We start from the raw sequence: 12,593 nt of genomic DNA, 5'->3' as shown, positions 1-12,593 counted from the left end.
TGCTAGAGACAATGTTGGACGAGATTGGTCAAGTTATCATAGGAAAAATAATTGTTATGATTCAAAATGTACAATTTGAACAAACTGCAGGTTCAAATGTGTCTTTCTTCGATAATATCAATGACAAACGTCTGATTGCCATGCACCGTGTCTGCGCCGGTTGCCTCGTCGGTCCCGTCCCACTATCACCACAGGGCTTCATGAAACTGGTTTGGCTTGTTATGTGAGATTTCAGCAGAACCGGAATATCAAGGGAGAACTTGCCCAGGCCCCGGTGTTTGTGTTCCTCAAGGGAACGACCGCTCAGACTGGTTTCCTAGGGTGGGGAGATGAAGGATGGGAGGGTGTAAGAAGGCAATATCACTTGCAATACCTTTTCCTCTGTGTGGACGTATCGCCCGGTTTATCCGTCGGGGAAAAACCAGAGGAAGAATCGGACAGTGTATGAGGTGAGTTTGACAGATGGTGCCTTCAGGGTAATGGCTTGGCTTGACAGGTGGGTAGTGATACCCACTGAGAGGATGGGGTCTATTTATGGCCTCCATGGACTAGTTTAGCACATACTGTAGGCTCATTAATAACTTTGGGTGGATTCATTTTTCTACATGATCAATGAGTCAGTCATCATTTGTCTGGATGGGAGGCGAATGCCTGCATCATATTATAATGCGGTATAATGTATGCAGTAATGCTTTGGTCATACTGTGCCTGTAGTGTCTATATGTGTGTGTGTGTGTGAGAGAGAGAGACCATCAGTGGCAGACAGGTCTTTTCTTGCAGCACAGAGATGATATTTTCACCTGACAAATCCCGACTTGTTGGAGAGGGAGTGTGCAGTGCAGTCATCAAAATGGAGACCTACGTATAGTCAAAGCTGGCTAAAATAAATAAATAATAACGATAATATTAATGATGAGCTGGTTGAAATTAAATACATTATTTCCCCCGTCCTGTGTGAGTGCGATTGAATGAACATGCACATTTACCGGGAGTAGAAATCATCATGAAGCAAAACATTAAGGAAAAAAATAATAGATTGATGACTGATCTTATATTTTTTTTATTGACAGTGATTACATTATAACTTTACAAACTGTAGTAGAGCAAAAGCAGTAATTTAACGAGGAGAAAGAATGAAAAGATTCCCTGCGGTGTGCTGTGATTAATCGCAATTAATCACAATTAATCGAACCTTGTCTGTAGTTAATCACAAGTAATCACAGATAGAAAGAGGTTTTTATGGATAAATGTACCGTTCAAAGATCATTGTGTTTGTAGTTAATCACAATTAATCACAGATAAAAAGAGGTTTGTATGGATAATACGTAAGTGCACCACTCAAAGATCATTTCAAGTGTCCATAGTTAATCACAATTAATCATAGATAAAGAGGTTTTTATGGATAAGTGTACCGTTCAGAGATAATTGTGTTTGTAGTTAATCACAATTAATCACAGATTGAAAGAGGTTTTATGGATAATAAATGTACCATTCAAAGATCATTTTAAGTGTCTGTAGTTAATCACAATTAATCACAGATAGAAAGAGGTTTGTATGGATAATAAGTGTACCGCTCAAAGATCATTTTAAGTGTCCGTAGTTAATCCCAATTAATCACAGATAGAAAGAGGTTTTATGGATAATAAATGTACCGTTCAAAGATCATTTTAAGTGTTTGTAGTTAATCACAATTAATCACAGATAGAAAGAAGTTTTTATGGATAATAAGTGTACCGCTCAAAGATTTTGTTAAGTGTTTGTAGTTAATCACAATTAATCACAGATGGAAAGAGGCTTTTATGGATAATAAGTGTACCATTCAAAGATCATTTCAAGTGTTTGCAGTTAATCACAATTAATCACAGATAAAAAGAGGTGTTTATGGTTAATAAGTGTACCGCTCAGAGATCATTTTAAGCGTTTGTAGTTAATCACAATTAATCACAGACGGAAAGAGGCTTTTATGGATAATAAGTGTACCATTCAAAGATCATTTCAAGTGTTTGTAGTTAATCACAATTAATCACAGACGGAAAGAGGCTCTTATGGATAATAAGTGTACCGTTCAAAGATAATATTAAGGTTTTTAACTGGACTGGATAATATGGATAAGCCGTTGTTTATGAAACATTGTTTTTATAAAACATCTCAACACAAAATTGACTTCAATGTAAAAAAAGACAAACACAAAATATCAAATATTCTCTTGAATCAAATGGTGACCAATATTACAAATAAAGGTTTGCAAACTAAGTGAAATGAAAACAGGGTGTTGGAAAAATGAATATTGACAACCCACAAAGTCGGTCATCTGCAGAACTCGGACTATATGGGCTAATATAAAATATAAAATAATGGATTATACTTGACTTCAAAAACAATCAAATCATATGCACTGGAAAAGCACACAGAATCGTCACTAACGTTATTATATGGGCCTGGTGAGTGGGCGCGGTGTGACATATATTCCTATTCTGACACACTTCATTACTTTCCCTGCACACACATACTTACTGTACTTCCTGTACTGACACGTGCACAGTAGTCGGGGCCGTAAAAAAAAAAATGTAAAGCCGAGTAGCTGTGTACTTGAAACATAAACACTCCGGCGGCAGGACCGGTCCAGCCAGTTGTAATTATCGTTAATATGACGACCAAATTTGACAGGCAAAATGTGGTTGCATTGCCCTCCTCGGGCTCTAACCATGTGCACATCAACACAGCACACTGGTGACATTATAAACCTTGTCTACATTATTTCACACCAAATAATTTGGGGGGGGGGGGTGACGCCTGAAGTACTCGCTTGCTTCACACTGTCTTACCCACAAAGCATTCCACACAATAATAATCATTTAAACTGACCTTCATTCATTCATTTTCTACCGCTTTTTCCTCACGAGGGTCGCGAGGGGTGCTGGAGCCTATCCCAGCTTGGGCGAGAGGCGGGGTACACCCTAGAATGGTGGCCAGCCAATCACAGGGCACATATAGACAAACAACCATTCACACTCACATTCATACCTATGGACAATTTGGAGTCGCCAATTAACCTGGCATGTTCATGGAATGTGGGAGGAAACCGGAATACCCGGAGAAAACCCACGCATGCACGGGGAGAACATGCAAACTCCACACAGAAATGGCCGAGGATGGAATTGAACCCTGGTCTCCTAGCTGTTGAGGTCTGTGCGCTAACCACACGCCGCCCTTAAACTGACCTATTGTGCTCATTTTCAGCACTTTGTATTGAGTTGTGGACTCCTATAGAGCAGCTACACACAATAACCCGCACAGAAAGCTTTCTAGATCTTCCAGATTCTACACCTCTCTGCAGTATTTCCATTGACTTTACCAATTACCATTACTCTTAAGGTCAAAGGTGACAACGTGGGCAATGGAGAGCTTCAATGAGCTTCTTGTTAAACTCAGGGAGGTCCATGAGCGAGAGCTTGAGGGTAAGTGTGTCATACAATAAAAACATATAAATAGTAATAATTTAAATATAATTTATAATATAAATACTACTAAAAAGGGTGCACTGTTTTGATTGCAGGGTGGCAGATGAAGGTCCAAGAGTTGTCCAACAAGAAGGGCTGGTGAGAGAGAATAATCTTGTCGTTTCATATTTCAAACTTTCAGGTTTAGCAATGGTTAAGAGTAAGAAGGCCCAAGTGGAAGAGTGAGGTTACAGGGAGAAGAGATACATTCATTCATTCATTCCTCACGAGGGTTGGGGGGGTGCTGGAGCCTATCCCAGCTGTCTTCAGACGAAAGGCGGGGTACCAGCCAATCACAGGGCACATCTAGACAAACAACCATTCACACTCACATTCATACCTATGGACAATTTGGAGTCGCTAATTAACCTAGCATGTTTTTGGAATGTGGGAGGAAACCGGAGTACCCGGAGAACATGCAAACTCCACACAGAGATGGCTGAGGGTGGAATCGAACTCGGGTCTCTTAGCTGTGTGGCCCGAGCGCTAAACACAAGCCACCGTGCAGCCAAGTAGAGATACAGAAGATGGATAATTTTAAGTACTTGGGGTAAACAGTTCAGAACAATGAAGGAAAAGACTGGAGGTAGCAGAGATGAGGATTCTGAGGTTCTCATTGGGAGTGACCATGATGGATAGGATCAGGAAGAGGGACATTACATTATGTTAGAGGCCTTGGAGATAAAGTCAGAGAGGCCAGATTGAAATGGTTGGGACATGTCCACAATAGAAATAAACAGAACATCTGGAAATACATAAGCCACAAATTATAATAGTAATAATAATAATAGTTGCATTAATACAGGATTGTATTAAACAGTGATGGTGATTAGTTTAACATACCTCATAACAGCATTTTAGACTGGTCATCAAAAAGACAACATATGTATATGTGGTCTATTAGTGATACAAAGCGAATGGAGGAGCTGTTCACAAGGAACCAACAGATGAAAGAACAGCAGAGATTACTCACTGAGAACATCAAGACTCTGGAGAACAGGTATGGTGTGAAACTTAACATGTATTTTTATCTTATGTATGTTATTTATGGCTTATAGTTGTACTAAATTTGTGTGTGTTGCATGCTTGCAGGTTGAGGGCGGGTCTATGCGACAGATGCACCGTGACTCAGGAAGTGGCCAAAAGGAGGCAGCAGGAGTTTGAAGTCTCGCAAATGCAGACCCTCCAGCACGTCACAATCTTGGGTAGACTTTCCTAATAAATAGACGAGTGATTGAATTATTCATGGATTTAAAGGACGCTTTAGTGTATGGAAAAGATTAGTACTACCAAAACAGTAGTGACAGTAATTTATTATAATTTGTGAAAAGTTGAGGGCTGCACGGTGGAGAAGTGGTTGGCATGCAGACCTCACAGCTAGGAGACCCGAGTTCAATCACACATCTCTGTGTGGAGTTTTCTCCGGGTACTCCGGTTTCCTCCCACATTCCAAAAACATGCTAGGTTAATTAGCGACTCCAAATTGTCCATAGGTATGAATGTGAGTGTGAATGGTTGTTTGTCTATATGTGCCCTGTGATTGGCTGGCCACCAGTCCAGGGTGTACCCCGCCTTTTGCCCGAAGACAGCTGGGATAGGCTCCAGCACCCCTGCCACCTTCTTGAGGATAAGTGGTATAAAATGAATGAATGAATGTAAAAAGTTGACAAAAACAAATATGCGGCATGCATCCCTGTACCGGGTTCCTTATCTGCTGTTTTGCTTTAACGTTCCATCCTCTATCTGTGTATTGTAGGTGGAGAAAATAATAACCTTAAAAAGGAAAACAGAAGACTGAGAGACGAGATTGGCAGTTTAAGAGAAGCACTTCAGTGAGTGACATATGGTGACATATTAATAATCGGTTCGTCAATTAAAACGTCGGTCTCTCCTCGCACAGCAACACACCCTTGGAGGCTAAATCAAACATCTCCCCTGACCTTTCGCCCTCTTCCGGATCGGTGTCACACATCGCCATGACAACAGTCAGCAGTCACCCTGATCAGCCAACAGATGGCAATGTTGCAAGAAAAACAGATCATAGAACTGACGGTGAGAGTTACAGTAAAGGAATATATCATTATTTTAAATTAAATATGGTTTCTTTTTGACCCAACAGAGCATCAGTCAGAGTTCAGACAACTACGGGTTATGAACTCGAGTCACATTGTAAGTTTATTGAGTTTCACATCCATGACTATTCCTGTTACGGTACATGTATGTAATGCTGAAACCAGTACAGTGGAACCTATGAGGTTAAACACACACATGGGAAATTATGAAAATGGAATCGGTTCCAGGGTCAAACTGTTTACTGGTTTACTGTCAAACAGTAAACCTCGGATATATCGGACTCGGATATATCGGAAATTCGCTCACAACGAGCGATTTTTCTGTAATGCATTTCCAATAAAAATTCATTGCAGATATCGGATTTTATATAACGGATTTCGCCTATTTCGGACAAAATCTCCAGTCCCGTTCCAATTTCCCTCGCATATATCGGATGGCCGCATCGTGTCGTTCTCCTGGCTCCAGATTTAGGACAAATATAAAAGTGAGTGACGTCAATACCTCACTATTGGAAATAACATAGGCCTGATGGGCGTAACAGGGCCTAGCTTAATTAACAATTTGTTATGCTTAGAGTCCAATAAAGTTCAATTCTCATTACCTTACGTCTCTTTTCATTGCCCAGTCCAGGTACATTGGAAACATAGTCAAGGAAGTGCCTTTTTATAATGGATAAAATCCGATTTACGCATATAACGGATTTCGCTTATGTCGGACAAAACCAGTGGGAACAATTGAATCCGATATATCCGAGGTTTACTGTAGTACAGTGGAACCTATGAGGTTAAACACACACATGGGAAATTATGAAAATGGAATCGGTTCCAGGGTCAAACTGTTTGCATAATATATATGTTATATGTAATATGTAATATGTAAAATTGTGGATGTTTAGGGCCCAATAACTGGTTTGTCTTGACAAGACTTGAACATAAAGTCTAAGGAAGGATGGTATTTAGTCGCATTCTGGACAGATGGTCAGGAAGATAACCTTATCCGCTTAAAAAAAAAAAGGAGTTGCGTGATAAATAATTACCATAAAAAACATGGCATGTTCAGTCAAATGAAGCCATTGTTTTGTTTTTATTTGTTCTTCCATAAGCCTATTTCACTTTCGACTTACGCGTTGCCAACCTGGAAGACTGAACACAACGCAACGTGTGCAAGAGACAGGAGGTAAGATAACATGATGGAACAGAATTTCCTACAAACCTACGTAGATCTCACGTTATGGCATTATTGCCAATATTTTTTTTAGACCATAATCAAATAATTAGGGCTGTCAATCAATTAACATATTGGTGATTTTTCCTTAGATCTCATATTGTGGAAACCTTAGACGAACCTCCGATTCCACCTCAAACTCTTCTACAAAAGACCTCCTCCCCCCCAATGAATGCCGACATGAGTCCCCGCAGGCATCCCCTCAAGGCCCCCGTCCCTTGCCGCCCTCAGCCAATCAAAAGCAGTCCCGTCCCAGTCCCTTGGGTTCTTCCTGAATCCTCCGCATGGACCAACATGATGATGCACCCTTATCCCAAATCCAGTCTTCCTCGTTTTCCCAACTTAGTCCCAACCAGCCCACATACCAGTCTTCCGGTTCCTCGGGAGCACATGTATAGGTCTCAGTGGCACAAGCAGATTGGCTTTCATTCCCCGGCTAAAGAACCCACCGTGGTTTTCCGCTTGAAGAATCTACTGGAGCACATGGGACACAACACACCGGCAAAGTCCCAGGAGAAGAAAAACAATCAGTCGATTAGTGCTGAACGGGTTTCTTCAGAAGGTCGTAGGGATCTCTGCGATGGTCCTTTAGATCTATCTGACAGAGGGAAGTCTAAATCTGGGAAAACGCCTCCGGAATCGCAGGATGGAGATAGTCTGGACAAGGATGCGATTCCAAGTCCTACCACTTCTGTACCTACACAAGAGAAAGTCGCAAACCACAAGGTAGTACTCTACCGGTCCAAATAAGTCACAATAAAGATTTATTATGAGATGTTCGAATCCCAGCAGGTGATAAAAGACCAGGACCAGAATGAAGAAGCTAACGGAAAAACGGAGCAAATCCATGGGAAGAAGGTCCCCGCCCTGACTATATCATTACGTCCAGGTACATCTTCCATTTATATAACAATATCGTATTGTGGCGTTCACTCAAGTCACGTAACATCTTCGGAAAAGTCGTAGTGCTGGAGACTTTGAACTCTGCTCTTCAAACTCAAGACTCCTTATCAACAAACGGGAAGGTAAGAAGATACAAAACATTAGCGTTAGCCTAGTCATCTTTGAATCCAAAAGTCCAAATATGTTTCATAACAGTCATCACCGGACGGAGCGGAACCAGAGAGCTCTGAGGAGCAAGTGAATGAGACAGTGGAAGAAGAGGAGGAGGAGGAACAAGAGAAGGTGGTGAGTCCATCAGGACAAGAGAACCAACGCTACAAGAAGAAGAGATCATTCAGGGAGTCGGACTCAGACACAGATAGTAAGCATCATTTCTAGTATTTTTTTTTGTCTTTTTCACTCATATCGCATATTTTAATGCATTCTTCTAATTTCATCACAGACATGACATCAGAGAAGAAGGTCAAGATGACGGGGAGAAATCAGGACAAGACCTCTAGCTAACTAACAAACAGTTTTTATGCATTTATTGGTCAGCTATGTAAATGCTTTTTGCTTTCCTGCTCCAATATACGGAGGGTCATTTTGGATTTTATGCGATTCAGTGAAAACCTATCATGCACTATCTTGACTATTTGCTGATATGAGGAACCGAACAGGAACGATATCCAAATGTGATATTTTATCAAAATGTATAACACCAATAACAAAAGTAGTATTCTATAAAAATGTTGTTTTTCATTTAGAGACGTCAAAGCAAGCAGCATATCATGCTCTGTCGTGACTATTCCCTTATCATCAACACACTGGCCGGGATAGTCACTATACCCAAATTTGCTGGTACTGTATTTTCTTAGTAAATGACAACAAAAAGCACAGCTTATTATTTTTCATGTGAAAGCATCATAGCAAGCGGCCTATCATGCACTATCCTGACTATTTGATGATATGAGACACCGAACAGGAACGATATCTAAATGTGTTATTTTATCAAAATGTATAACACCAATAATAAAAGTACTAATGGAGACAAATCTCGATTTGGATAGAGTGGCCTGGTTTGCCTATCATGGACTGTCTTGACTCTTAAAAAACTATAAACTGAAAGTATAAAGCAAATAGTGGAAGAAGAAAATTATGAAAATTGCAAACAAACAAATTGTATTCTGTGAAAATGATTTTCATTTGGAGCCGTCAAAGCAAGCAGCATATCATGCTCTGTCGTGACTATTCCCTTATCATCAACACACTGGCCGGGATAGTCACTATACCCAAATTTGCTGGTACTGTATTTTCTTAGTAAATGACAACAAAAAGCACAGCTTATTATTTTTCATGTGACAGCATCATAGCAAGCGGCCTATCATGCACTGTCTTGACTATTAAAAAACTATAAACTCGAAGTATAAAGCAAATAGTGGAAGAAGAAAATTATGAAAATTGCAAGCAAATTGTATTCTATGAAAATGTTGTTTTTCATTTGGAGCCATCAAAGCTAGCAGCATATCATGCTCTGTCGTGACTATTACCTTATCAACAACACACTGGCCGGGATAGTCACTATACCCAAATTTGCTGGTACTGTATTTTCTAAATACAGTACCAGCAAATACAGCTTATTATTTTTCATGTAAAAGCATCATAGCAAGCGGCCTATCATGCACTATCCTGACTATTTGATGATATGAGAAACCGAACAGGAACGATATCCAAATGTGTTATTTTATCAAAATGTATAACACCAATAATAAAAGTAGTAATGGAGACAAATTTCTACTATTTTTCATGTGGAAACATCGTAGCAAGCAGCCTATCATGCACTGTCTTGACTATTCTATCACCATCTGGTATGATAAACCAGCCAGGACAGTCAATATTTAAAAAGAGTGATATCTGAATTTATTAAGTGTCAAAATATAAGGCAAATTATGAAAGAAAACGAGGTAAATCGGAAAATTGGAAGTTTGCATCCTGTGTCCCGAATATATACAACAAGGAGTAGTACATTTTTATAATTTGGAAGCAGCCTATCATGCACTCTCTAAGCTAGGGGTGGGCAAATAGTTAGATTTTTGGGCCGCATTAAGAGAACAAAATTGTCCGGGGGGGCCAGAACATATATTTAACACACTATTTTATGCTTATAATTTTCCTTGAAGGATTTGAATTGATTTAATATTATCTGTAAAAGTGTTATACTATCAGCTGTATGTTCCCATCTCCCTTTTCTTTTGGGAGCACTTTAAACCAGACCATATCAAAATATGTAATTTAATTTTACTTTTTTTTTTTTTTACTATACAAGATATCCAACTTGCAAGTCATGTTGCCAGTTTGTATATTAAGTGTTGAAATACTTGAATTTCAGGTCGGATTCAAACGCTTAGTGGGCCGCATGTGGCTTCTGGGGCCGCAGTTTGCCCACTCTTGCGTCACCAAAGTACTGCTATATTTACGATTACCATAAAGTACTTTCATCACATCAGCAAGCAGCATATCATGCATTGCATCATACAACTGCTGTTATAGTATATCGTTAACAATAGTTATATATAAAAACAAAATCCACTTTTAAGCTCATTTTTGGTCATTCAGAATTCCCTAGAAGGATAATTGGATCATAATATTCATATTCATATGTGAAAGCAGTCGTCTAACTGTCAGTCCTATGGTGTCTCAACAGATTGTTGCGCATTGCTTCCACGTGTCATCTGCTAGTTTTCTCCACATGTTAGAAAACCTCAAATGACGTCAACCATACAACACATTTAGGACAGAGAGGACTCTCCCTGTGACAGGAATGGAAGACAGTTAGCATGTGGCTACCAATACAAGACGCCCCCTCTATAACAATATTAATGTAACAATAGGAACAACAACACTCTTGTATAATCTCATCATGCTAGTTTAGATCTGATGGTTTTTGCTGTGTGTGAGTGACAGGAAGAAAGGCTTCACAGGGCGTCTTATATGCAAGTAAATACGGTGTATTCACCTTAAGCTAGTATGTCTCAACTGCCATTGGTATTACAGATATTCTCACGCTACATCTTGTAATCTTATTCATGTCACACATTTGTACCTATTTCACTTTCCCGGCATTGCCGTCATCCTCTGGTTATTTTTACCATCCACTCAGTCTCTCTAGTGACCAAGTCAGAAAAAAAAAAAAAAAACAACTTCCTCTTCCCCTTTTTCATTTTCAAAATGCAGACATTTTGCAACTGTTAACTTTCCACGTACAGCTGTGACAGCATGTGTTCATGCGGAAGGACGCGTGTGATAAAACGGCATCAGAGCGGGTTTATTCTTAGTCCCTGTGGACTTCTTATTGTTGTTGTTGTGTTACTTTATCTAGATTTGCATTTTTTTTTTTTATTATTTTTCTGTTGCATTTCATTTGATCGCAGTTGTGCATTGGAACATATTGATTTCACCCGTCACCTCGATAAGCATTAGTTTCCATTATTATAACTTCTCAATGTTATGTCATTTTTCAGTGAATTGAACATATAACACACGGTACCACTCTTTGAGTTCATACATGGTAAGTCAGGTGTTTCCAAACAGTGGCTCATTTGCTACTAGTAGCACTCCAAAAGGTTTTATTGGTAATGGTAATGGTTTTATTTCATTTGAACATGCATCAGATTACAATTGAATGCATCACATCATCAAATATCAAATCAAACTGTCCAAAAGGAGTAGGAAGAAGCAAAGCTTATTAAATCCTACCCCTCCATCTGGTACTTTTACAATCAGTAACTGTTACATTTGTTCACTTCCTGCTTTCCTAATATAATTTTATGTATTTTTTTACTTTATTAAATTTTATTTTTTAATTTTTTATTTTAAATTTTGTATTTTGGAATTTGGATTTTGTATTTTGTAGTTTGGAATTTGGATTTTGTATTTTGTAGTTTGGAATTTGGATATTTATTTATTTATTTATTTATTTTTTATTTTTTATTTTTTATTTTTTATTTTTTATTTTTTATTTTTTATTTTTTATTTTTTATTTTTTATTTTTTATTTTTTATTTTTTATTTTTTATTTTTTATTTTTTATTTTTTATTTTTTATTTTTTATTTTTTACTCCTTTATCGACAAAATTAGAATGTGAGTTTCGGCAGTAGTCCGGAAGTCCTCCGGAGTGCTTGGAAGTGTGACCAATCACAGCGGAGTCGGTGTAATAAATTAAAGCCGACTTCTGATTTTAGGTTTCTCAGGAGGTCAAAGATCTTCGTCAAAAGGAGGCCCTCCCACTTTTCGATCTTTTGCTTCCTTAAAGTCGTCATTTAGAGGAAATGAGACCACAAGAGAATATATTTTTACATGAACTCGAGTACTCATCGTATATATTCACTTATAATGGCTGTACAAGTGACAGACACCTGTCAATAAATTAAGTATGCAAGTGTGAGTGTTAATTAACTGGTGGCCCGTGTGCCAAATCCTGCCCATGAATGACATCAAACTAAACCACCAGTTCAGTTCATATAAAGGATCTTTGGCTACCATTTTTTCTATAGGCCTCTCATGTCATATAAAGGATCTTTGACAAAACAACATACCCGCGACTCTAGTGAGGATAAGCGGCATAAAAAATGGATGGAGTATTTTTGAATGCAGAGGACCAACACGAGGCGACTCGATAGTGGGCGAACAGATGCGGGTGTGGATTAGATGGGGGGGGGGGCGCCATCAACTCTTTATCCCTCATTGTCTTTTCTCTTTCTTTTTAAAACTCTTAGATTCTACCACCCACCCCCCCCATACCCAAAAAATCTCCCTCTTTCATTTGACTTTTTACATTTGTATCCTCATCCCCGCATCATCCATATCGCCATTCATCCGTCTCTTCTCATCCGAACCTTCTAATCCTGGATGCTG

General features: G+C 39.0%; 1 protein-coding gene across 4 annotated transcripts; it reads left to right on the top strand.

The window, feature by feature from the left end:
* The first annotated feature begins 321 nt into the window (after positions 1-321).
* rbbp8l (retinoblastoma binding protein 8-like) lies at positions 322-9,661 on the top strand. Of its 4 annotated transcripts, none has more exons than XM_078797823.1 (14): positions 322-449; positions 3,376-3,458; positions 3,557-3,599; positions 4,405-4,500; positions 4,593-4,705; positions 5,257-5,332; positions 5,401-5,552; positions 5,620-5,669; positions 6,676-6,749; positions 6,890-7,523; positions 7,590-7,686; positions 7,800-7,822; positions 7,896-8,061; positions 8,143-9,661. In XM_078797823.1, the coding sequence occupies exons 1-14, from the start codon at positions 337-339 to the stop codon at positions 8,202-8,204; spliced, it is 1,782 nt and encodes a 593-aa protein (XP_078653949.1). In that variant the 5' UTR covers positions 322-336; the 3' UTR covers positions 8,205-9,661. The 4 variants fall into 4 exon arrangements, with proteins under 4 accessions (XP_078653949.1, XP_078653947.1, XP_078653948.1 ...); XM_078797821.1 differs by having other exon boundaries at positions 7,758-7,822; XM_078797822.1 differs by having other exon boundaries at positions 7,587-7,686.
* Positions 9,662-12,593: the final 2,932 nt, after the last annotated feature.

The sequence above is a fragment of the Doryrhamphus excisus genome, linkage group LG17, assembly GCF_037039965.1.
Source record: "Doryrhamphus excisus strain RoL-2023G ecotype Guam linkage group LG17, RoL_Dexc_Guam_v1.1, whole genome shotgun sequence".
NCBI classification, from domain to species: Eukaryota; Metazoa; Chordata; class Actinopteri; order Syngnathiformes; family Syngnathidae; genus Doryrhamphus; species Doryrhamphus excisus.
This window is presented reverse-complemented; position numbering and strand designations above follow the sequence as displayed.